Raw genomic sequence first — 26,800 nt, forward strand, 5'->3', positions numbered from 1 at the left:
TAAGCTTGGCAAAAATTGTTTCCGGCAAAAAAAAATCACAAACACAGCAACAGATGCAAGTGTGTTATGCACAAATAAATGTCTAAAAGTATTTAAGCAATGTTAAAACCATTTATTCTGTCAAAGTGATTAATAAGGTTACCAAAGAGATAATTATTTAGCTTTATTTGCTTCCTCTATAACCTTCTGGGTAAATGTGTTTATTAGGTGTTCAGTGTTTCATGTTTCTGTCCAGTTTTTGTTAAATAAAAAAGTATAATATATTCAGTTCCTAATCTGAGGTTGTATTAGCAGGACTGAACAATATCAGAAGCTATTACTAAAGATTGCAATAACAGACATTTGTCACTATTAGTACAAAATGGCCCTACCATTTTTGAAAACTTCAGTATTTCAGTCACTATAGATATACATCAGAGGACATTTCGCTCATATTGTACCATATTTATTTATATAGCACTTAAAAAACACACATAGTTGACCATGGGGGAAGTGCTGCACAAAAAGTCACAACAAACAAATGAAAAAACAACATAGTACAATAAAATCTGACAAGGAATGTACAATTAATGTTAGACTAACAATGAGTTAAAAGCCAAAGAGCTCAGTTGTCCATCCAACTGGCCAAATATATTACTGATTTGCAGAATGTGATCAGCGGACATTTGAATGCTAAATTCAGGCCAGATTTGCATAAAAGCTTTCAGCTGAAATTAAAATTTTGCAGAAACTGATGTGATAATGACTGTGATTCAATAAATTGTGCTGCTCTAGTATTTAGTTTATTTGAAGACCATGCTAAGGCTCAGATGATTTATGTTGTAATATATTGGGCTGTGTGAAGTAGTAAACTAAAGAAGATTCAGACCCAAATTCCTCTACTTTCAATCCCCCCCCCCACCCCTCCCATTGGAAAAACACAACGGCGTAAGTACCCAATCTAAAATGTCATTAAAAATAGCCTAAAGACAAAATAATGTACCAGTATGTGGCAGTAAGCATTTCCAAAGCTAAAATTCAAAGCAAGAACATCCATTTCATTTCCATGCGTTCCCATTTAGCCATCCCACCTTCAGTTTCCTATCTGTAAGTATGGAAGGAGGAAAGGACAAACATTTTAGTATCCATCTAACTAAAGCTGTAGTTGGTAATTCTGTTAAGAAATTGTTTATACTGAGTAAAATGGTCCTTCCATGCTGACAGTAGTCAATATATTATGTATTCAGAAAAAGGAGGTTAAAAAATGTGATCTCTGAGAGAACTGCAGGCCCGTAAAAACTCCAAAAAAGCAAAACAATCCCTGCCGTTCAGTCCGAATGGCGGGGATCGGTCAGAGTTTTCCTCCTGCTCTTACCCCACTTTTGTCTCTAAAGTTACGGGAGCATTGCCTTATCTATTGGTTGTCCCACATGCCAATCATTCTAACACACTCATGTAATGCCAGTGTGCTTACACGTTTCTTGTTATTTTTTGCTTGCTGGCTGCGCATGCACACTTTTAGTGTTTATGTATTTATTTAGCTTAGCTGTTAGCTTAGCCGATAGCTTTGGTGTTAGCCGTTCATTGTAGCTCCGCTGCTCTCACCGTGTGCTTTGAACATTTTGAACATTCTGTATTATAGAGATAAACAATGATAAAAAATACTCATGTTAATAAGAATTATATAATTGTATGAGATGAGAGATAATGAAAATACAAATCAGCATACTTTCCTTTATAGATACAGTTAAGGGACAACAAAGATAATGTTTTCATCACAAATTCTGACCTAAAGAAGGGTGACCAGACATCCCCGATTTCCGGGGACAGTCCCTGCTTTGGATGACCTGTCCCCGGAAAAAGCTGTCTGCGGAAATTTCCCCGATTTCAGTGTATCATGATGGAGTAAAGAAGTTTAGCGCAACAAGAAGTATTTACCCGGTCCTGACATAGTAGAAAAGCTGGGCCGAACACGCCTTCCCCATCCTGTCGGCATTACATATCAGGCTGAACAAACCAACCCCCAGGCAGAAATTCAGTGTCTCACCCCCCCCTTTACATTAGTGAAATGAGGTCACCTTGACATCGCTGAAAGGGTCAGCAAGTGGGGGCTGCAAACCCAACTCCGGATAACCGACTTGGGGCAATTGGCCAAAACTGCAGCAAACTATTAGAAGCTTGTGGAAGGAAACACAAAACGCTCAACCCATGTTGCATAGTTTAAAAGGTAAAGCTACAAAATAGTAAATGCATGCTGACTTCTGGTTTTAAAAAATCTCATTCTTCTTCTCATCAAGAGAGTAATCCTGACTGACTCCAAACCAAAAACATATGATCTGATTTAATATCCGAAATAGAGGAAAAAAAGATCATGTATCTTTTTATACAGTGTATGGGCTTGCATGAATTGAGGGAAAACATAATTGAGATACTTTTGCTGAATATTGTGATGATGATGATCTTTATTTCTTTTCTTTTTACTTCATCACTATGGCCACACCATTTTCTGAGCATTAGCATCATGGACACTTTAAATATACATAAGGTGTGTGCATCAAGGACAATTGAAATATGATTTCCTGCATCAGATTGCATACTAGCAGTCCTTTGAAATTGTAATGTTGTGAAAAATGAATTGTGATAGGTGTAAAAATTAAGTTTCAACTGTATATATTAATTTTTATTGTTTTTATTCATGTGGACAAGAGCTTAACCTAATCATTCTCAGAAATTATCATAAATCATTACAATGTTCGCCCTGCAAGTCTCATCACTTGCCATCCAGATATTAAATCACTGTTATCACTAACTGGAACTGGCAACTAAACATCTAGGATATTAATACTTAGACTAATATAACTACAACTGACAGTTGTTTGCATTCAGACTTAGATATAAACCTCCTCTTCCAGAAAATACACAAAAATTTCCCCTCAAGTGATTATGTTTTCCTGAAATTAATTCTCTCACTCTAAATTGTGGGCCTGGGGTCTTTAGAAAACACTTCACCAAATAATAGATATTATTCCTACAAGACAAGTATTTTCATCCAATCAGATCTGAAGCAGTGCTCTCCAGTTCCCCCATTCACCCAGATTACAAAGGCCAATTTATCCAAAGAGGAATGTTGAAAATAGCCGCTTATAAACCACAGCAGCTGTGTCCGTAAAACTCGACAACCAGCCTCAAGTATCAGTCAGAGAAACCTTGTGTTTGTGCTTCTAGGATTGATGGAATATGATAAATCCAAAGAACTATTGGAAACCACGTTGGTTTTTAAAAACTTATTTTCCCCGATCTCTACATTTTAATTAACTGCTCATCCTTTCCCTAAACCTTGATTCTGCTTCAAATGTCTTTCCCTTTGCTTACACATGTTGATATTTATGCTCTTTCCCACGGCTCCAGGAATACAAGATGCTGAGGTTGTTTATCCAAGTCTCCTACTTCTCTGCAGGTCTTCCTTCGTTCTTTTGCTCTTCTTTACCTCTCCTGCAAACTTAACCTTTACTCTATTTAATTTTATCTTGGTTTACACATACTGTACAAAATGATTTTAGTCTTAAGGTACCAAGGAGGATGACGGCATTGAAATCTTCAGTGGAAAAGTGCAAACCCTTCTTCATTTATATTCTCAAATTTGAATTTCAAACGCAGTCTCTCCATCTCTCAGTCAACACACACCCACATCATTATATGAAGATTCATGCAGAGGGTCAACATGAGTCCACTTTACCCAAATTAACTTGGGTTATTTGCCCTATTTCAGCATTCACCAGAATACACAGGAGAGTTCAACATGCTCTCTGTTCAGCATTGCACCTCTGTGATGCATCAACTTTTTGAACAAAAAGTAATTAATTGATGTAATATAAAGTAAAATCAAACATAATCAAGCTGCAGAGGCCACAACCTGAATAATATGTTACTCTGCGGCTTCTCTGATTATTTCCTAGTATAGGTTTTGTTTTACTCCCCGCTTTAATTGCCCATTTGTTCACACCGTCAAGCCCAACTAAACAACCAACTGACAAGCGGCCCAATTATACAAGTGGACCCCAATCATGTAGTTAAAAGTGATTAGTTAAGCAGAGAACTCAGATTCTAAATCAACAGCATTAGTTCTCCATGAATAATGACAAGTTGCAATATTGATTCAATTATCAATCAGTTGATTCAGGCTACCACAAAATGCAAACATGCACACTAGGACGCTATTTCAATTAGATTACATTTTTTGCATATGCCACCAAAAGGCAATTAAAATAATTTCATTAACTTTTCACCAAATTTCTGTTCCTGTGAAAATAAACTGAAGAGAAATACAGAGAGCTAGTTAGCAAATCCCAGCCTTCGGCGATGAGAAATAGGGAAGGAAAGAAAGAGAGAGAGAGAGTGGGCAAGAAACAAAATTAATAGTTGTGTAGTATTTTAAGGCCAGTGCACTGGCACTAATGAGGCGCTTGTTTAGAGCAGTAAGATCCACACCCTGCTGCTTCCATACAAGAGCCAAACGCAGACTCTCTTTCTAACGAGAAACACGAATGAAAACCAAAGTTGTCTACAAGCATTTCTTAGTCAGCCTGACATAATTTCAGCTCTACTTTTTTCACAAATGACCAAACTTGGAACAATCCTGTATTTATTAGTATAATAAAAGGGGACTTTCATGAGCTTTAAATCACATCTAACTTTAGGCCCTCATTTTTTCCTAAGACAAATTAACAATGTTAACATTAGGGAACATCTCATGAGATAGCAATGAAAGCTAGCATAAAATAGTAATCCATTTTACGTGTTCCCATGTCGGTGAATTGTATCGTCTAATCTGGCTGTGAGCAGTTAAAACGGAGAGAGAAGCTCCCTTCTTACTAGCACAGTGTACTGTAAAACTTGTTTAGACTGTGCTAGACAGACATAGAAGTAATGCTATTTGTAAAATTTAGAAACAAATAATGTTTCTCAAATCTTTCATCAAATTGAATTCAGGAAATTATATAATTTATTAGGATTTAGCCCACTTTCACTCCAAGAGCCCTAAATAGAATTGATTGCCTTCAGACGTCAACCAATTAGTAAATATTGTCTACCTGTATCTTATTTTATCTCATTATAAATGCTACTGTTATGCTAAAGCTTGTTAGAGAACATCAGACAACAAATGGCATCATACAGACCAAGAAACATCGCAGACAGGCCAGGGAGAAAGTTATGGAGAAGTTTAATGCCGGGTTATGTCATGTTGTTATTATGAAAACCTTACACTGGACAATTATCATGAACACCTGATACAATTTAACGTTTGTTACTGGTCTCACAACCGGTGACCATTTCAATGTTATGTTTTCATGATGTAAAACACTTTGAACCACCTTGCTGCTGAAATGTGCTGCTGAAAAGTTTCCGCCGTCCTGCAACTTTAATATGTGTCCCAGCTCCAACACACCTGAATCAAATGGCTGAATTACCTCCTCGGTATGCAGTCAAGTTCTCCAGGGTTCTGCCAATTACCTGATTAGTTGACTCAGGTGTGTTGCAGCACACACACACACCTATAAAGGTTGCAGGACAACGGCCCTTGAGGACTGGAGTTGAAGACCTCTGTGCTACACAAACTTGAGTAGCACAGAGAAACTTGACTTGACACACCTGCCGCAGTGTGAAACATGATGGTATAGGGAAGAGTTTTTGTGGTTTTCCCAGCAGGGACGGGGATGCTGGTAGGAGTTGATGGGAAGATAGATGGAGCTAAATACGGGGCAATACAGGAAGAAAAACTTTTGGATACTGTAAAAGCCTTTAGACTGAAGCGGACGCTCCTTCCAGAACGACAAAAAACCTAAACATACAGCCAGCTACTATGGAATGGTTTAGACTAAAGTATGTTAATGTGTTATAACAGCCCAGTCATACTCTAGACTTAACTCAGATTGTATACCTGAGGTAAGACTCCAAACTTGATGCTCTCTATCCAGTCTGACAGAATTTCAGCTGTGGACAAATATCTTAGCCTCTAGAAGTTGGTTGAAACATACCCCCATCCTGTCTGTAACTGCAGCAAAATGTGGTTCTATAAAGTATTAAATCTGGGGTGCAGAATAAAAAGTGATGATTAGCAAGTTTGAAAACCATGTATCACATTTCTTTCCTCTTCATAAATAAGCTTGGTGTTGGTTTATCACGTAAAACCCTCACACAACACAATTAGGTTTGTAGTTGTAACACAATAGAAAAATGCTGGACTGGCTTGCAGCACCGTGCAAGAAACACAAACATGTTAGAAAACTTTACTTAGTAGAGTTAATTTATTCCTAACTTTGAAATTGTCAGTGTGACTTTTACCTGAATTTACTTTTTTTTTTCTACCAGAGAATGGAGGACCAGCGCAGAAGTGACAGACTGCATTTTCATTGTTCCACAGGCAGGTTTACAAAGACCAAAATGCTGAACTTGGCTGGCCTGATGAACCCTTTGCTGATACAGAAATGTTACGCCAAAATGTATATCCATAATAAAGCTGTATGCTGAGTTACACCATTACCAGTGTCTTAGTTCTGCCCTGAAACAACCTCAGCAGCATGTCACAATTAACACAGAAGTGGAAGTAAATACACACACACACACACACACACACACACACACACACACACACACACACACACACACATAAACGTATATATGAAAACATTAGGGGGCAAAACCCTACCACAGCATATTACCTTAGTTCTATAAAGGACAAGGTTTACTTCTATACCGGCATATTTCTTACAAATACACGGACATGCATGGCATTACGTATTCATGATTCAGGAAAGCGTGTATGAGCGTATCTATGGCAGTAAAATATGTGCAGCATAGAGCCGTTCGATGAGCCCGGCTTGCACAGCCTGCAGCAGGTGTGTATTATTCGCAGGGAACAACCTCTCTATACATCACAGGCTGGGATATAAAAATTGGAAAAGGACTTGCAGTGAGCGAGTGAAAGAAGAAAGTGATGCAGAGTGAGAGGAGAGAGACATGGAGAGCTCCTGCAGCAATCTTTCTTCTCTGCCATCTGAGGAGCCCAGAGGAAGAAAGGAGATGAATATGGAGTTTCCTACTCCCACTCTTTCTCCTGAACCTTCCCACTTCTTCCTTTTCTACATTTTACGTCCATTGTTGTCTCCCTTCCTTGTAAACAGTTTTTCTAATGTGTTTCACTGCTTAAGTTTTATACTGATTCTTTTTAAGCGCATCATTTTCACTTTTCTATTTTACATTCCATTTGTATATTTTCAATTATTTATGCATGCAAGCAGTTTCTCTCCGCTCTGTTAAACCACATGAGTTTTCAGCCGGCCCCTTCTGGGTGCTTCCACAAAAGCTCCCCTAAACCTCCACAGTGCATGTCAGAGATTTTATTAAAAAAGTCCAGACTTTTTTTTATTAAACTAAAAAGAGCTTGAAAAATCCCAAATCTTTCTCTACATAGAATTTCAGGCATTAATCTCTAAAGTTTCGTCTTTGAAGGAAAAAAATATCAGTTTTTATAATTTTCCTCAATCTTTTTCTTCAAAAAGTCCTCGTTGGTTAGTCAATGGATTGGGTAGTAAATTGTACGAAACCTTTTGGGTAATGTCTTCTCTTTAGGATCAATTCAGATATTTTATATTGAATTTATTTGGCCATGCACAAAATATTCAGCCAGAAAATCGTATATTTAAATATCACTGAGATCTTTTTTTAATAGGAAAAAGGACTCCAGTCATTGCAACACGCACTGCATAAGTTGTTGCTGCCCCCATACATAATCAGTTAAACTAGCCTGGACATGTATTTCTATACAGTGAAACCAGTTAATTGTTACAAAAATGAGCTCCACCTGGAAATGTAAGATTACAGTCACTGTCAGACACACAGGACAGTAAAAAACCAAATATCTTTATTCATTGAACAACAGAAGGAAAGACTGTAAACATATTTAAGTGTTAAAACACTGACTATAAATTAACCCATTGAACATATTCACATTTTGTTATAGTAAAACTGCAATGCATTTTATTGGTATTTTATGTGATAGATCAGGCGTCTACAACCTGTGGTCCCAGAGCCTCAAGTGCCTCTTTAGACCTTCAAGAATGGCACCTAATAACTAATAGCTAAAAATGATAAAGAATACCAAATTCTAACCATAGCTATAACAAATGCAGTGTCATCAATGCCATTTAAAATGGTGGTTCTTTAAAAATAACAAATTTCCTATAGTAGATATTTGTTAAAAATTGTATGTAGTCTTTTTTCAAAAGGTCATGTAGCATTTGCGTGTCTAAATGAGTTTTAATAAGGCAACTGGGGGAAAAATTGACTCTTGGTATTTAAAGGTTGCAGACCCCTGGGGTAGACCAACACAAAATACTGCATATTATACAATAAAATGATCCCCTGATAATCAGGAAACGCAGCAGACAGGTGAAAGATAAAGCTTTGGGAAAGGTTGCCCCCGATTGTAACTCTGGAGGAGCTGCGGATGTCCACAGCTCAGTTGGTAGAAACTGTTAACACGAAAACTATTATTTGTGGACTTCACAAATCTGACCTTTATGGAAGAGTAGCAATAAAAAAAGCCACTGTTGACAAATTCATAAGAGGTCCTTCTTCCAGTTTGCCACAAACTATAGATGCATGTGGAAGAAAGTGCTCTGGTCAAATGAAACTAAGACTGAATGTTTTGGCGTGAATGCAAAATGCCCTGTGTGGCAGCAAAGTAATACTACACATCACCCTTAACACACCGTACCCACAGTGGAACATGTGAGGCAGCATCATGCTGTGGGATTCTCTTTCTTCCCAAGGGAGACAAAAAGTTGGTCAGAGTCAAAGTAGAAGCCTTGAGACTGGAAAACGTTTAGGTCCCTGATTTCATGGACCACTAAGTCCATCATCCTTCATGTTTTAGATGCATCTCTGCTCCAGACCATCTTTTTTAAATGATTACATTTCCTCCTCAGCACGCCACTTAGTGCCGAAGAACCCTATTAGTCACCAACGTCTTTAAAGCAGCACAGTGTAACTTTTAGTCAATAGGGGGGGGAGGATGGGGGGGGGTCTAGCGTCGACAAAAGCCAATCGCAACACTGCACTGTCAAAAATGCAACAGTCTCTCTGTGTTTTGAAATCTGATAGCAGACCTCTTTGGGCCAGTAGATTGAGAAGTCATTGAGTTACTTGTAAAGACAAGACCACATTCACCCCTCTAGGTTGCTGGTGAAGATTCTCAGTCATCCAGGTCATGATCAATCAAAAAAAAAAAAAAGGTTAAACATATAATAGCTGGACTTCTATTCTGAAGATGAAGACGTTTTGCTTCCCATCCAGGAAGCTTTCTCAATTCAAAATGTCTGGAGTGGTGTGCTACTGGAGTAGAGTTCCAAGCTGTGTGGAGTTCATTGATCATTTCCTTCCAATCTGACTGAGCTTGAGCTACACTGGCGAGAGAAATGGGAAGATACTGCTGTCCCCAGATGCGCTAAACTGGTGGAGACATGCAAGCAAAACATTTGCAGGTGAAATTATTTACTTTCTGTTGATAATTATTTATTCTTAATATTTATGCTTTCATTCAAATGTAAGAGTTTTGCCTGAAGAAAAACATTCCCTTAAAATATCCTTGAAATGAACTGTTAGGTCTTAAGATCATATTTAGCAACATCCAGAGGAGTAAATGATTTTGAAACACCAAATATTTTAATGAAAACTGTGAAAGTAATACAGAATACTAATATTTTGTTGAACAAAAAATTAACTAGTGTAACATAAACCGAATGTAAAAGAAGCTCCATATATTTTGAGAAAAAAGAAAAATCCAAATGTTTGAAAAGTGCCTAGACAATCTTTTTTTTTCAAAATAGTAAAAAGAATAAAGGAATTACAAAAAGATTTTAAATTTAGCATACAGGATTATTTATTGTATATATATATATAAACTTAATTGTTTTTAGCTTAGTGGGGAATTGGCAGGTCCTACACTTAAAAACGTATTTTTCCCGATCAGCGCATCTTAGTCATTTGTATTATTTAAAAAATTTTAAAAAACAGGTATAGAAAAATATTCAAGGGACCCATTGTGGGCCTGAAAACTAAGAAAGGTACATTGTATCTTTCAGCCTCCAAGGGGGAAAAATGGGGTTCAGTAAAATAAAAAAGCAAAAGCTTTAACATTTCAGCTCCCAGAGTCAAACTACAAACTCCAGAAACCCGCCTCTCTTTGGTCTTGCCTTTGCGTCTATGAGACACATTTTTCATAACGTTTTTTAAATTACCCAGATCCCCTTCTTCTCACCACCATCACTCTTCCTTCTTGTAGCTCAGAGTCTGGTTATTTATTTATAAGCTGTGCTGAGGTTTCTCTCCTGTGGATTGTTGCTGCTGGTGTGAGCGAGAGCACGGCTGTGCCACTGGAGCTCTGCCCTTCACACAAGATCAATTAGTCTCACACACACACAAACACAAAGGAAAGTGCATTAGAGGTGTAACACTGAGAGAACAAACCGCACTGCAGAAGCAGGGATGCAGAGCTGTGTGAGAGTTGTACCAAATCAGACAATGTTGAGTTAATTCCCTGTAACCTCAGACAGAGATGTCAAAGATCTGAATGCATTTAAATTGCATATAACCATTTTTATTTTCTGTATGTGCTGATTTCCTCAAAGGAGTTCATCAAAGAAAGGGTAAATTCAATAAAATAATGACATCCAAGGAGTTTAACTTTGGCTTCATCAGAGCAGTCTGTATTCTCCCAGTATTTCACTTGCTTGTCCAAATTTTCTCTAAAAAACTCAAGGTTCAAAAAGCTTTTTCTTCAGAAGCTCAGCCTTGCAAATTGAGTGTCCATAGCGGACAGTGCGGGCGACTGCATTACTTATTGTGTTGATGTGGAAAAACTGTACCTGCTCTTTCCAGGTCTTGGAAAACTCTTGCTATTTTGTTAATCTGGTGTTTGAGCAACCGGATTATGGCTCCAATTGTGGTCACTGGACCATTTCTAAATTTAGAAAGGCAGGTGAAATCATCGCCATTAGGATATTTTACAAACGTAAAGATTTTTGTGGTCTCTGCTTTTACTAATCATACCACTCTGTGCAATACTTTGGTAAAGAGAAACCTTTTCTACAGATGTATATTAAACATATATTAAACACATATATTAAACCAAAAGTAAACATATATTTACTAACAAATTTAGTGAAAATAAAGCTTAAAAGACAAGAACAACATACTGGGCCAGCAGGACATGATAATCTTTCAGAAAAACATTGTATGCAACCAGAGTGGGTTACTGGTGTATACATTTAAAACATTATAAATAACATCAATATGTACCTTTAAGCTTGATTTTTTTTTGTTTTTACGATTTTTTTTTTTTTACATGTCTTCATTTCCGATATGTAAATTAACTCCCAGAAATGCTGGCTCTGATGCTCCACAACCTGGGATTACCTCCACTGCTCTGCTCCTGGATCAGTGACAGGTCTCAGGTGGTGAGGATAGGGGAACACACATTAGCCCCACTGATCCTCAACACTGGAACACCACAGGGATGTGTCCTCAGCCCTGCTCCCTTCACTCTCTTCACCCATCATTGTTCTGCAATCCACCCCACAAATGTGGTTGTGAAACATGGTCAGCTCCAATAATGATGAGACACACTACAGAGAGGAGGTCCACAATCTGAGACAGTGGTGCTCCAGGAACAACCTCATCCTGAACACCAGCGAGACCAAGGAGGTAATAATAGACTACACGAGGACCAGGAAGACTTAACACGCTCCTCCCTGCATACAGGGGGAGGTGGTGAAGCGTGTGGACAGCATAAAGTTCCTGGGCATTCACATCTACTACAACCTCACCTGGACTGTGAACACCTCTCACCTGGTGAAGAAGGCTCAACAACGGCTCTTCTTCCTCAAAAAACTGAAAAGGTCTGGACTTTCTACTAAACTGCTAAAAAAAAATTTACAGAGCTACCATAGAAAGCATTTTATGTCTCAGCAGAAGCAGGGATGCAGAGCTGTGTGAGAGTTGTACCAAATCAGACAATGTTGAGGTAATTCCCTGTAACCTCAGACAGAGATTTCAAAGATCTGGATGCATTTAAATTGCAAGTGACCATTTTTATTTCCTGTATGTGCTGATTTCCTTAAAGGAGTTCATCAACTCACCTGGACTGTGAACACCTCTCACCTGGTGAAGAAGGCTCAACAACGGCTCTTCTTCCTCAAAAAACTGAAAAGGTCTGGACTTTCTACTAAACTGCTAAAAAAAATTTTACAGAGCTACCATAGAAAGCATTTTATGTCTCAGCCTAACAGTGTGCTATGGGAGCTGCACCGTGCAGGAGAGGAAGGATTTGGCACAGGTGGTGAGGACAGCACTGGACACGGTTTATAATGTTTATGCTGCACGAGTCCAGAGAAGCGGCAGACGCATTGCCACTGATCCTACTCACCCGGGTAATAGACTGTTTGACCCACTTCCATCAGATAAACACTTCAGAAAAAAAAAAAAAAACTAGTAGACTCAAACAGCTTTTTTCCAAAAGCTGTAAAGGACTGATATCAGTCTTTTTGGACTCAGTACGAGTCTTAGCAGACCCAAAAGACTGCTTTGCACACTTTAAGCTTGTCAGGAAACGTGTTTGGTCAGTGCAATCAACTGACTTTATTTATTTATGAATATAAAAAGTGTAGAAATGTTATGTCTGCTGTGTCTGTGTGTTAAACCATGGTAACACAGGGTGGCAATAAAGATTCTTGACTCTGCTATCAGGAGTTACGAGTTCAAACAGAATCATAAGCAAAAGTTGTTAAACTGAAACGCTACGTAAGTTACTGTTAATAAGTGTACAACCATATGCAATAAATTAAAATGTACTTTCTAATGGAAAATCTGTGTAAAATTAATCTAGATGTGGTTCACTTAGTGAAATTAGTTACCGAAATAAATTAACTATTCAATAATATTCTAATATAGTGATTTGACTGTATTGTCCTTAAGCAGCTTTATTTTCAAATATAGAAATATAGATTTAGAAATGCTTACATTTAGAAATACAGTATATATCCCTCATTTCATTTCTTAGTTTCTAAATCCCGATTCTTTGCTCACCTTTTCATACTTTTTTTACAGGTGACAGAATGCAATGATACATGGAAGAAGCTGAACAAATAAGGTTAACACAGCATTTAACAAACCGAGACCTAATTTCTTAGGAGCTGTCATTTTAAACTGACATCTATTACTTATGAGGTTTGGCACAGCTCCATCATCTCTCTGCTGTATAGTTATTGTATTTTATGATCTCTATCTCTGGGCAGAGCAGTGTGAAAACATAAAGAATTACTTTTAGTTCAATGTAGCATAGGAGCTCATGTGTCATGTTACAGATGTTGATAGAAGTCCCCAGCAGCCTTTCCTATTATTGCTTGTCCAACAGCCTTCCTACCTCCCTCTTCCCCTTTTCTTCAGAAGAGTGTTATAAAAAAAAAATGAACGGCCAAATACCAGAGAGCTGAGAAATGGTGCAAGAAATGTGTAAGCTTTTGAGAGAAAAGAAAATGACAAGTTAAACATAGCTTGTCATGCAAATTGCCCTTAAAAACAATAAGCTATTTATGGTATAATTCTACTATTTGATTGCTGCTGTATGCTGTAATATTCCTGAGCAGTTTATTATCTAAAAACGTTCATTAGCACTGCAGACCTTCATTACCCTGAACTCTAATGATTTGCATGCATGGCCCAATACAAACTGTTTCATATTTAATGCGTTAACTCCAGCCCTAACTAAATGATCATTACAATTAACTGCTAGCGACCTAAAGGTTAAACCCAACATAAATGAAATGATCAGAAAGCTGTGAATTTTTTATTAAAACTCAGAGGTGATAATATGCTTCCTTTATCAAAGGTCTCACTTGAGCAGATTGTACTTTCCATCAGCAACTGCTGCAGTTGAACCACTCATATTGCCTCAGTTACATGTAACATGTTTCATTGTTTTCTAAATAATAAAAGAAAGATACTACAACAGATGATCTACTCCTTATATGTATAGTAGTATCCGATATTCTACATCATTTCATCTACACTGTATAAGCAAACCAGCAACCCAACTACTCTGCCATTATTGTAGAAATCTGCTCTAAATGCCATCATTTAAAAAAGATCTTGGATGTCTTACCTAAACTGCCAAGGAGATCCACCAATCCATTGCAAAGTGCCTAAAATAGGCCAATTTTCTTTTCATGGGTTCTAGCTGGGGTTTTATTTTTTTCTCATGCTAGTTTAATACATCAAAGCCAAATAGTCCCATTTATTCAGGCCTGTAAAAGCGTCAACAAACGGTGTGTTCTCTGAAGTAACGTCTTAGTTTCAGTTTATAGAAAAGAGGCTTGCAGTCAAAAGACGATACTCTGCTAAATAAATTCAGATAATCCTGTAAATGCTTGTCCTGATACAGCTCATTAATCCAGGAAGAAAAAAAGTAGAAAAAAAAAAGAAACTGAGTAGGTCCTCTGAATGGGTTTTTCTTTGTTGAAACGTTTTATCTCTTCTCCAAGAGACCTCTTAAGTCTGAGGAGCTGCAGGAACATTCAGCCTTATAACCAGTACCTTTGCAAAGTAAATGCTCAATTTCTGGTGGATTCAAAACAACTTCACCTATTAGGTAATCTGCAACATATGTTCTTATTTTCATATTTTATGATCAGTGTTTTTAAAATCATACAGTTAAATTAAAACAAGGTTTACAATCATGAGTTTGTATTTGTAGCAGTCCTGATGGTTTTACCATTAATGGTGTCCTTGGCCGCTACCTCCACCAAATCAATTAAAATGCAAGTAATTATATGCTGCAGGTAGCATCCTAGCCTCCCTTCTCTGAGCAGTGGACAGGGGAAGCCACAACTGACAGATAAATTACATTTTATTACTTGGGTTTGGTGTACTACCTTTTGTAATTCTGCTCTGGGTCTCTGCCTATGGTCCACATCAAATCCTGCGACTGGTACCTACAGACAATCAACGGGTCTGATCGCATAGGAAACTGTCCAGGAAAATCCAAATTATTGCATCTCTTGAATGCAATAATCCTTAAATCTCTTGAAGGGCTACACCAGTAACACATGTTGGATTAGGTAGTTTTACCAGATTAAGTAACGTTAATGAATTGGACCTGTCAAAGTTGTCTGTATCAGCACTGAGCAATGAACAAAAGAGAGGAAATTGTTAAAAATGTAATGTTTGTATAATTTGCTCTCATTAAGGATAGATCAGTTACACTCAGAGGGAATCATTGACTCAACTTTCCTCTATTGATGTTTATGAAGAAGATAAAGAAAATCATTATTTCTGTAATGGACTGAGGAGCTTTCCAGGCAGGACCATACAGAGACACTATCTGAGTTACAAGTCTTCGAGGACTATGCAGGTATTAATAAACCGCTGGATGGAAGCAGATCTCGAGGCAAAACCTGATTTTCTCTCTTAAAACCTTAACATGTAATCCTCTGAATAAAACATGCTTTCTGTGACAGGGACTTTCCTAAACAATTGAAGAAGAACTCACCTGTAAGCTGGAAGTGTCTTCATGCCGTATCTCAGAGCCTCCTCCCATTGTCCCTGGTGAACAGCAGCATCTAAAGCCATGTCTGTAACCCTGAGCCTGTACAGGTTTTCATCAGGAACGTCACCCCCAGCAGCTGATAAGAGACTGCTGCAGCTCTCCAACAACACCTGCCAATCTACAGGAAGATAAATTAAGGAAAAGGAAGGACGACAATGGACGTCCCCGCTGGGATTAATCCTGAGACACCTGGGAGAAGTCTAAGGTATTGACGAGAATTACCACACAAAAGGGTTGATTTAATTTTGTAAAGACATCTCCACTTGCCTTGTGTGTCACTTTATAATAAAAACAGTTTAAGGCAAGATTGATGGACATTAAATGAAAGACATGCATATAATTATGGACTTAAATACTGTTAAAATCATCTCCTGAACTTTGTCTAGCTACAGAGATAATGCCACACTAGTAAGGGTTTAGGAATATGATCTATATTGGGATGAGAAATCACCTAAGGTTCATAAAAGTTTACTAAAGATATAGACTTAGGGGAGGACTTGCTTTACCTAATTTTCTAACTTAGTAGTTAAATATCCACTCTATTCCTCTTTACATACAAAATCCTCTCTACATGCTACTAATATGCGGTTCTTTAGAAATCCACAAATGCTAAACTTAAGTGTACACGGGAAAGGGAACTGGGAATAAAAATACAAGAGGAGTACTGGAAACAGGCCACAGAGAAGATACCATCTACCATCTCTTGTCCTCATCTGACACCTATCCAATTTAAGGTCTTATACACGGTTCAAGACAAATGTGACAAATGCCATGGCTGTCCTTGTCACCTTAGCCACATGTTTTTTCTTTGTCCTGATCTGAAAGGTTTCTGGAGGGTTATTTTACCACTATGTTCTCTGTTCTTGATGTAAATCTCCAACATTTCCCTTTTATTGCTATATTTGGGATTCCCAACCTCACGCTTACACTTAACCCTACATAAAAAGGACATTATAGCTTTAAGATCCTTACTAGCAAAACGCTTGTAAGGGTCTGCTACATTGGAAATTTGCTAAATACCCTTCAGTCTCCAGTTGTTGTTTCTTTTTATGAAAAAGTAAATAGTATTTTTGTGATTGGGAGAAATGGATTGTACTTTTCCAATAAAGAAATAAAAAAAAGAATATGATCTGTGATTGTAGGATTTTAGCTGATGAAGGTTCAGGCTTTCTTATTAACTACAATGCAGTTCACACCATTACTCCCCTACAACACTATAAAGAATAAATATAAGAGTTAAAAAAAAATCTCAGTAATGTAAAACACAAAAATGACAAAAAATTTGCCATCAATGAATTGATATGAAGAAAGCAGAAGTGAACAGAGAATAATCATCAAGAACCATTAATGGTTACTGGGAAACCCTGGTTTCTGTAGTGGAAAATGGAGGAAAATGATACTGGACTCAGTTTTCAGTCCTTCCAGTCTCGGTAGGGCCTCCTTCAGCTGCCGCCATTTTTCTTCTTCCCCTGACAGCATGAGTCCTTCCTGAACAAAGAGAAGAGAATGGACAAACTGACCATTGTTTAAACTAACCAGATACCTGTTAACATGCCTGCTAGAAGTTTAGACAAACAACACCAAACAGAGAAATTTATGTTGTGAAAAAAAGTGAAAACAGAAAATTGGATCAGTGTAAAGTTGTATTTTTCTGTGGCTTATAAAGAGATACAGTCCCAGAGAAAAGTATTCATATTCTTAACCTTTTTCACATTTTGTCACGTTACGATCACAAACATCAGTGTGTTTTATTGGGATTTTATGTGATAGACTAACACAAAATGGTTGATAGTTGTCAAAGGTTTTCTATGTTTCTGCATTGAAATAAGTCCCTTAGAGTAAATACTTTGTTGAACCATCTTCTGCTACAATCACAGGAGAGAGTCTTTTGGGGTATGTATCTGGCAATTTTGCAAACAAAGAAATTTCTTCCAATTATCAAGCTAATAACTCAATCAGAAGGGATGTGGAGTGAACTTCAATGAATATTAATTTTCTAAGTCTTACCATACATTCTTAGTTGGATTTAGGTCTAAACTGGGCAATGTTAACATGAATTTGCTTTGATCTAAACCTTTCCTTTGCAGCTCTGTATGTCTGGGTCATTCATCTGCTCAAAGGTGAACATCCTTCCCAGTCTCAACTCTTTTGCAACCTTTGTTCCAGGATTGCCCTGTATTTAGCTGCATAAATCTTCCCATCAACTCTGACAAGATCTCATGCTCCTTCTGACTTTTTTTCCCTTGCTGCCCTTTCAATAAGGTTATATGATAACAGATTTTCCCAACAGAGTCGTGGATCTCTCCAGCTCCTCCACAGTTACCATGGTCCTCTTGCCTGTTTCTCTGATCAATGCTGTCCTTGCCGGCCTGTGTAGACCAGTGTAGGTGGATGGCTACGGTTTGGTAAGTTTACAATTGTACCACACCGGATAGCAAAGATATTCAATGAGATGATTAACACTTAAGATGTAACCTCCAATCTATTTGATACTGTTTGTTCAATGACATTCTCTGAGGAACCTCTCAGGCCGTCTCGAACAGCTGAATTTACACTTAGATTAAATTACACACAAGTTGACTCCATTTACTATTTATAAAACTTCTATAGGAAGATGGTTAAACGTAATTTTAACTACGGATGTCAGATGAACAAGGCTAAATACAAATAAACGCCACATTTGTTGCATTTTGTGGTTGCAATGAGACAAATGTTGGTAATGTTGAAAATGTATTGGAGGGTACTTTAAATGACACTTGTCTAAAAGTCAACATTTAAGTAGAAGATTTAAATTTGACTGTGATGTTCTCTAAAATCACAGTACTTTCTATAAGCAAAGTATTCCCTTTCTATGTGTTGCTTTATATATGAAAAAAGTCCACTGTTAGATCCCTCTGATTTAATATCGACTGCGTTGCCATGATAACTTCAGGTCACAACTGTGCAGCTCGCCGTCGTAAGCTCGAGATGAAAGTGAGGGAAAAAAAAAAAAACATGCAGTGTCTGAGCTGCCTGCACAACAAAGGTTAGCTGAATAAAATGAAAGCCATTGTCCCAGAAAACCAACTGACTCACACACACGGCACTTCTGTGAGTTGCTGCATCGGGGAAATGTCATTTAAATCCCAGCATAGAGACATCAAAGGCAAAGGTGAAGGCTGAAACAAAAAGATGAGAGGAGCGGGAGAAAAGTAAACAGACGGGGAAGGACAGAGACGGTGCGATATCAGGGCAGGACGATGGGACAGGCATAGATGGATAGAAAAGAAAAGTGCAGCTGAAAGACAAGATAATTTTCTCATTTTTCAGTAGGTGGCCAGGCAGACAGAGGGAGGGCGTGAAGAGGTGGAGCGTGACAGAGTGACAGAGAAGAAGAGGAGGACAGCAAGAGATAAGAAAGCATGTCAGAGTGAAGGAGGAAAAAGGAGAAGAGGGTACGCCGGGACACGTTATGCACCGATACGCTGTCTGAGCAGCGGAACACAAAGTGAATGTGTGAGAACGAGAGAGAGAAAGAGGGAGGTACATGCATGGCTGTGTTTTAACTTCTGAAAACATTTTGTGGATTTATTCATTTAAAACATTAATATATGGTTTGGTTCCATTGAAAAAGGAACTGACAATAGCATTGACGTTTGTGACAAGTCAGAGGGGTACATTTTCCTTTTCTTTTTGAAGTGCAGATGTTTGGACTGAATAACATCCAAGTTTGAAGATACAAGGAGAAATTCTCATGTGGGAATTAAGCTCGGAGCAAATAAAAGCAAATACTGTAAAAGTTTAAATAACTCCAGGCTCTAACTACTGTCCAAGGAGATTAAAGTTGTCACCCATTATTTTTTTCCATGACAAAAGTAAAAAAAAAAAGAAATGAACATAAGTACATAAAATTAAGCTACATTAAAAATCTTTAGTATGATTAGGTTAGAGTCGGCCAAGGATAAGTTTTGTCAATTGTATTTTGATCCTCACCATATATTTGCATTACCATATATTTGTATTATATTTTTTTATTTTCTCTTTTACTTTGATCCACTGTATATATGAAGATTCACTGTATATAACTGATGCACCGTTCCTACTTTTGCACCTTCTCTTATGAGCCGATGTGGCAAGTGAATTTCTCCAATGTGAGATCAATAAAGCCTATCTTATCTTATCTTATGGAAAATTATACTGTGGGATGACAAAACCTTTGACTGCACAGTGTGATGTATGGAGACGTAAAATTTGTTCCATTGTCATTCACACAAAACGGGTTTTCATGTTGATTGTTTACTTTGTTGGAGATATGCCAAAACGCTGTGCTGCTGAATTTTGCTCGAACATCAAAGAATACAGGAAATAATACCTAAACCAATCAAATCCACGTTGCGCTGACAAACATGCTGTGAACATCTCTGCATTAGAAAACTATGTTTTCCTCAGAACAAACATTAGGCGGGAAGAGACCAAGGGGCAAGTGACATACAGCCGCATCAGCAGGACAAACTTCCACATAGATGATCTATGCAGCACAAGCACTCACCCCATCCTTTTCCTATGTTGCCATTTAAAGGCTAGACACATTAAAAAGGTAATTTTAACCAAAACAAAACGGTCAATGTCCATTGTACGACAATGATTCTTCCAATGCTGCAAATCCATATCTGGTACTAACTTCCTATTTTTAAGAGAAGGATGGCTACAAAGGGTTTTTAGCTGTGAAAAGATGCTTTTTCAGCTTTAACAGAAGAAAAAAAAAATTCTTGGGGCTAGAACATTAAGGATCTGGAGCGGGCCGGCCAGAGTGCCGACTTGTATCTGATAGAAGATCTGTGGAGGCGGCTGCAGATTAGCATAATGGCACAGAGGCCTTCCTGCCTCAAAATATCGGAGCTCATCAGCAAAGGTAAGGGGTCAGACACCTGTGGAAACACGCTACTCAGCCATCAGAAGCACTCGGCTTGATGCCAACAGGGAATTTACCTCTGATTATTGAGAAGTCTATGAACGGTTGTACACCAGCCATTTAGAGACAATATACTTTTAAAATTCATACTACTTTAACATTATTTTATTAGCTTTTGAGATAAACCCGTCCCATTTTTTTACCAACATTTTTGGATGACTTAAAAAGATCTAAAATCAAAATATGCCCACAGTTTGTATTATTTGGGGCTTAACTATGGAATAGACCAGGGTTTCCCAAACTTTTCAGCCCGCTACCCCCCAAAATAACAGTGCCAGAGACTGGCAACCCCTTTTCAGCGGGTAGGATTTTTTTTTTCTTCTTTTGGAAATTATGAGAATAAAGTCATTAGATTATGAGAATAATATGCGTTTTTAATAAGAAAATCGCTGTCTTCCTCCTGTGTTAAGATGAAGACTGTTGTGCTTCTTGTAAAGTTTTACTTTGGTCTCATTTTGACAAATAAGAAAACACAAACTCTTTTTAGCACATCCACAACAAATCATCGCATGCCCCACAAGAGGTGGCTTCCTTAAATGCAAATATATCAAATGTTTTTGGAATGAGAATGAAAATAATAAAAAGCGTAACGTAGGTTTGTGATTCCTGGGCATCTCACCTCTTCTTTTGAGTCACATCTCTGGCAGCGGCAGACGAAGTGGTACTGCTCCTCCAGCTGCCTCTGTCGCTCCTCAGTCAGGGACAAAGTCTCAATGTAACTTATAGTTAACTAGACACAGGGGAGAAGATGAGACAAACGTTGAAGCAAAAGTATCTCCTTTCATAGTACTTTGAAAATTTTGCCACAATGCAGAGCACAGCTAAGTGTGAATTGGTGAAGATGGATAAAACAGATGAATCTGAGTAAAACTGAGTGTAGATGAAATTTAGCTGTGGGAGCAATGTGTGTGGGCGTGTGAGCATCTCTTAGTCCAGATGGCATGAATGAATCTCATTACATACAGTCACAATGCATCTCATTACGCACAGCCACAAGGGATGATGGGAAAAAGAAAGTGGAGAAACACTGCCATGTTAGAAACCATCGTCCTGCTTGTGCTACAGAGATGTTTGACTTGGCTGCAGATTAAATAATCATTAATAACATTAAGTTTAATGTGCATCCATTTATTTTTGTTATGTGAAGTTCTGTTTACAACAGAGTGGCTATTATTTTTCATATTATGCATCATTCAAGCAAAAAAAAAAAAATTGGTAAAACAATAAATAACATGCAATAAATGTTCATAAAATGTGAGAACATAAAAGCGGGCAGAACATCACAATCAATGAAAGCAGACTCATGTTCCACGTTGTTAATGGTGTAAATATACAGAGTGCATCGTTTTACCTCCTCTTTAGGGCCAATATCCTGGACAGCTCGGAGCTGCAGCCTCGTTCCCTCAAACACCATCACACAGTTCGGCCGGCAGTCATGATTTAACAGGGATAAACTGAGACAGACCAGACAGGATGGACAAAGATGAGAGGAAACCAGGGCGAGAGGGGAGGAAGGGCGGGTAAAAGAGGAAGTAGAAAAGTGAAAGAGTGATTAGGGAGTAGAGAAGGTGAGGAAAAAGTCAGGGGAAGGAGAAATGGAAGGTGGTGTCAGAGCGATGCAATAACTTGTAAAAATAACATAAAAATGTAACCTTCAAATGTAGAAAGTCTTTGGTTGAAAACGTTAAACCATACACAACTGCAGTTCATAATGTGCTAATAGCAAACACAAAAGAAGACAGTCACAGACTTCCACCTGATTGTTCTGAAAATATAACGATGAGACCAAAGACTGAACCGATTTTCATCTGCAGGCTAGCGATCTCTCTTTTAGGGATAAGGATGTTCTTGTCCTGGGCTAAGGAGGAACACTGGTTTGAGAGGAGAAACAGAGGTGGTAGCCTCCCCCTCTGTTATTACAAGCGGTGACTCAGCTCCCAGGGGACAATAAGTGGCCATCAGAGGACTAACGATCAGTTTGTAGCCTGATGGTCCTCTTTCGCATGTGAACAACCAGCTTTGATTGTAACACTTAAACTTGCTAAGCCACTATACTGAATGCTTATAAGACTGAGTTTACCTTTAGCTCTTCAGATTGAGAAGAAATATAAATTTTCAACAAAGAAGAACCCACAAGACAAACTAAATTTCTTTTTTTGTATTTTTCTACCTGGATTATGGAGACGCATCAGGACAACTCAGTTCATTGCTTTCCAAAAAAAAAAAAAAAAAAAAAGAGATTTGTGCCAATATGAATGTTGCAATGGAAAAGCCATTTTTATTCAACAGGTCTATTTAATAAGGACCCACAGATCTGGTCAGAAGTTTACATCCATTCATCTGCATGACCACAATATCAATTCTGGGCTTTTAATGATACGTTTGAATGTTTCCTTTCCAATTTTATTCGATGTATAACTGCAATAATCTTTTTTAATCCAAAGCAAGCTGCTCAAGCCTAAATTTATATAGAATTTTCTGAAATGATATGAACAAATATATCTGGTTAAATGTTCCTTAGCAGGAAGATGCTGAACACCATTGTCGCTGAATGCATAAAAACAAGTTTAAGATCACAATGCAATAGAATAAAAAAATATCCTTGCTCCTTTATGGACACCTTCAAGCTCAACTAAAAGCGGTCCCAAAGGATGAGCTGAGGACCTTCAGGAGAAAGGTTTCATGGTTAGATGAGATAAAGATGAAACCATTTGGCCACAATACTAAAGTGAGGCTGACACTATGAACCGACTGGCTCAATGTTGGCAGCATTGTCAGGCTGTTTAATTGGCAGTGGTTCTGCTGCTCAACACAAAGTCAGCGGAGTAACTAAGACAGAGGAAAATCTTAAAATTCTACCAATTTAAATGGAGTGGTCATATATCCAACCAGAATTACGCCGGCAGCTTACTGAGGGCACAGAACGGCATGTTTCAGCAAACATTAGCAAGGTTATAACTACATATTTGAGCCAGTATCAAATGTTCTCTGTGCTCATCAGAAAGGGAATACTTCATGTTTGACATTACATTAATAAAAGCCCTAAAGAAAATGACAAGTACATCAAACATCAAGACCTCTGCTTCTGTCATAACAAATGCCGCTCTTTATTTCTTTCTGCCAGTCTTCCTGCATCTCACAGACAACAATAAATAATCAACTTGTCAAAACAAGTTTGTTTCCTTTCACAGACCCACATTCTAGGGACATTTTTCTTCTTTTGACATCAATAATGATATTTCACTCAGCATTTCCATTGCATGTTGGAAGGCTGCCATTTAGCAAAGGTTTACGAAAAACTAAGTTTATTTTAACATCTTTTAAACTAGTTTACCAAATTTTTATTTTACAACTTCCTTATGTCAGTGAACAAAACCATGAATAATACCTGACTTCGAAGATATACCTTTTTGTTGTTGATTTAGAGGTTATAGCACATTTTGTACTGTACTGCCTTCTCTGCTTTAGCTGGTAAAATGGAATATAAAAGGGAAATTTGTATACACCAAACATATACTTATAAAGTCAATTTAATGCCATGATAGATATAAATGCATTAGGTATTTATACAGTTGACCTATTTAACTGCAGTTAGATGCATTTAAAGAGCTGAGAGAGATGTCTGTGACCTCATGTTAAACGTGTGCATAATGCATTAGGTAAACATTTTTGATTTATTTCCTTACATTTATTGCCACAAGGTAGAGTAAGGGTATATGATCCAGTCCTCGACAGCTACTCTAATGTGACTTTGAGATTAATCCTGCTCCAGCATACCTGAACCAAATGAATTTCTCGTTACCAGGCCTCAACAGAACTCCATGACCTGTTGATGAGTAAATTTAGCCAATTGATTCAGGCAGGTTGGAGCAGAGACACATCCTGGTGTTGTTGGACAGCAGCTCTCGAGGACTGGTGTTGGAGACCCCTGAACCGGAGTCTCCAAAAGGATCACAAAGATGAATCAAGCCTAAGCTTTATCTGGATTTAATCTAATAAAACAGCAGCATATCATGGTGGTATTTGCTGTAGCCTCAATCAACTCAAACGTTTCAAACGTCCAAATCATAAACCCCAAGTGAGTGTTGACAAACAGGATTTCACTAGACTGTAAACCTGATGAGCAGATTTCCTCTTATTAGGGACCCCCACCAAACCAAAACCACAAAAAAGACATTTATTATCAGTGCACACATGGCTGGGAAAAAAAAAACACCAAAGGGGTTTGTGTGCTTTAACGGCCCCCTCCATTACCGCAGCTATCGTTTATCATATTCAGCAAAACAATGGGTGCATGAGATTAAGAATGCGTGTTCAGCCTTTGTAAAACCATCAATAACGCCCCTGGCTTTACTCTACAGTTGAGAAGCTGCAGGTTGAATATCAACTAGACATCAAGCCCTCTGAAAGAGGCTTTTATCTTGAAGGAGAGCAGCTCGTTAGCATGCTAATTAGATTAATTGACTAAACTCACATGAACGGTATCTGGGAAAATTAATGTTGCTGTATAGCAAGTTGGAGTGTGAGACATGTGAGGGTACATAATAGTTCTACCTCCAGCTGATATTTACTAAGAAAACATCTGAGAATTGCCATGTTATTTAAGATATAAGGCTTTTATCCTATACACTAGGTGTGGAGACCTCCAGACCCCAAGGGCTGATGCTCTGCGTCTTTTAGATGTTTCCATGCTTTAACACACATGGCTGCAGCATTAGCAGGTTACAGTAGAACAAACTGACAGGCTGAGAAGATAATTAATTTGAATGAGGCGTTGTAGTGTTAGGACGCATTTAAAGCTTGCAGAACCCCAGCTCTCAAAGACCAAAACAGACCCCCTCAGTCTTAAACAGACTAAACTGACTCACCTGCAGTACAGCGCTGTAAAATCAGAATTACGTCTTGCTTTATTAAGTGGCATGTTCCAGCTCGTAATGTGTTTATTCCTGAGAATCACAGGTTTGAAATGGTATTCGACTCTAGGCCAATTTGTCCATTTCATTTTATCCCCATAAAAAATAAATAAATAAAATAAAATCACACGAATGCGCTAAATTGTAATATTTCAATGTATTTAACTTTGTAGTTCTGATGAATATTAACAAGAGGGATCATATTTCTCCTACTTTAGCTTCCCTTCAATGACTTCCTATTGAATCAAGAATAGAATTTTAAATTCTCCGCATCACAAATAAAGCCCATAATAATCAAGCTCCATCATATGGCAGAGATCTGATTACCCCGTATGTTGCTAACAGAGCACTTTTAGGACTGTTAGGGATGTTCGGTATACCGGCACTGATTTGGAACCGGGATACTGTGCCATTTAAAATGGTACTATACTGCATTTGGATGGGACCGGTACTTGCAGCGCTGCAGACAACGCCGTGGCTGCGCATCGATCGGTCTACGGTTTACTGTTTTTAGCAAGCAGTAAGTGCTGCTGCGAGCCCTGCACACATGTGCAAAGCTGCCGCTGGTCCTGCCTTGGTCTACAAAGCGGGATGTTAATATAATTATTTGTTTCCCTGAACCGTCGTGGCACTAAAGAGAACAGAGAAAAGTCTTCCCCTTGCATTAAAACGCTTTCGGCTCAGGCTGTGTCTGCAGTTTGTTTGAGCTCATCACGTCACGTCAGATCTTAATAATTAGCGCAGCTTTCTTCTCATTATAGAACCTTTCTTTCTGTTAATATCACGACTTTACTCTCATATCATCACCGCTTTATTCTGGCAATATTATAACTTTATCCATCCATCCATTTTCCGAACCGCTTAATCCCTCATGGGGTCGCGGGGGTTGCTGGTGCCTATCTCCAGCGTTGACTCACCTTATTACAAATTGTCTAAGTATTGACCGATCCATGCACTTTGCACTCGGTAATGATATTTTTTGTGTTTTCTTCTTATTTGAAATAGTATTGAAAAGCATCGAAATACATGTTGGTACCAGTACCAAAATGTTGGTATCGTGACAACACTACTTCCTGTAGTGGAAACGCAGCAGGGAGAAACAGTCCCCAAGTTCCTGAAGAGGTTCCTGCCATAGAAACACACTTTTAGTCCCAATGCAGAACTCAGAGTTTTTAGATTGCATGTTCAGCAGGACGATTTAATAATGAAATAACGCGCTATGAATAAAATTTTGTGGGATGAGTAATTGGGGGGGGGGGGGGGGGACACTCCCAAAGAGAGAAAAAAGTAGTTTTT

At 38.1% G+C, this 26,800-nt stretch overlaps 1 protein-coding gene across 1 annotated transcript in view; it reads right to left on the reverse strand.

The window, feature by feature from the left end:
• The window catches only part of smyd3 (SET and MYND domain containing 3), a 101,401-nt gene that overhangs the window by 851 nt on the left and 73,750 nt on the right, over positions 1 to 26,800 (reverse strand). The window contains exons 7-10 of the mRNA XM_012881543.3: positions 21,943 to 22,045; positions 21,211 to 21,321; positions 17,041 to 17,128; positions 15,584 to 15,758 (exon numbers count right to left, since the gene is read on the reverse strand). Of these exons, the coding sequence (XP_012736997.2) occupies positions 15,584 to 15,758; positions 17,041 to 17,128; positions 21,211 to 21,321; positions 21,943 to 22,045 (477 nt within the window). The remainder of the gene's footprint in view (positions 1 to 15,583; positions 15,759 to 17,040; positions 17,129 to 21,210; positions 21,322 to 21,942; positions 22,046 to 26,800) is intronic.

The sequence above is a fragment of the Fundulus heteroclitus genome, chromosome 4 (assembly GCF_011125445.2).
Source record: "Fundulus heteroclitus isolate FHET01 chromosome 4, MU-UCD_Fhet_4.1, whole genome shotgun sequence".
NCBI classification, from domain to species: Eukaryota; Metazoa; Chordata; class Actinopteri; order Cyprinodontiformes; family Fundulidae; genus Fundulus; species Fundulus heteroclitus.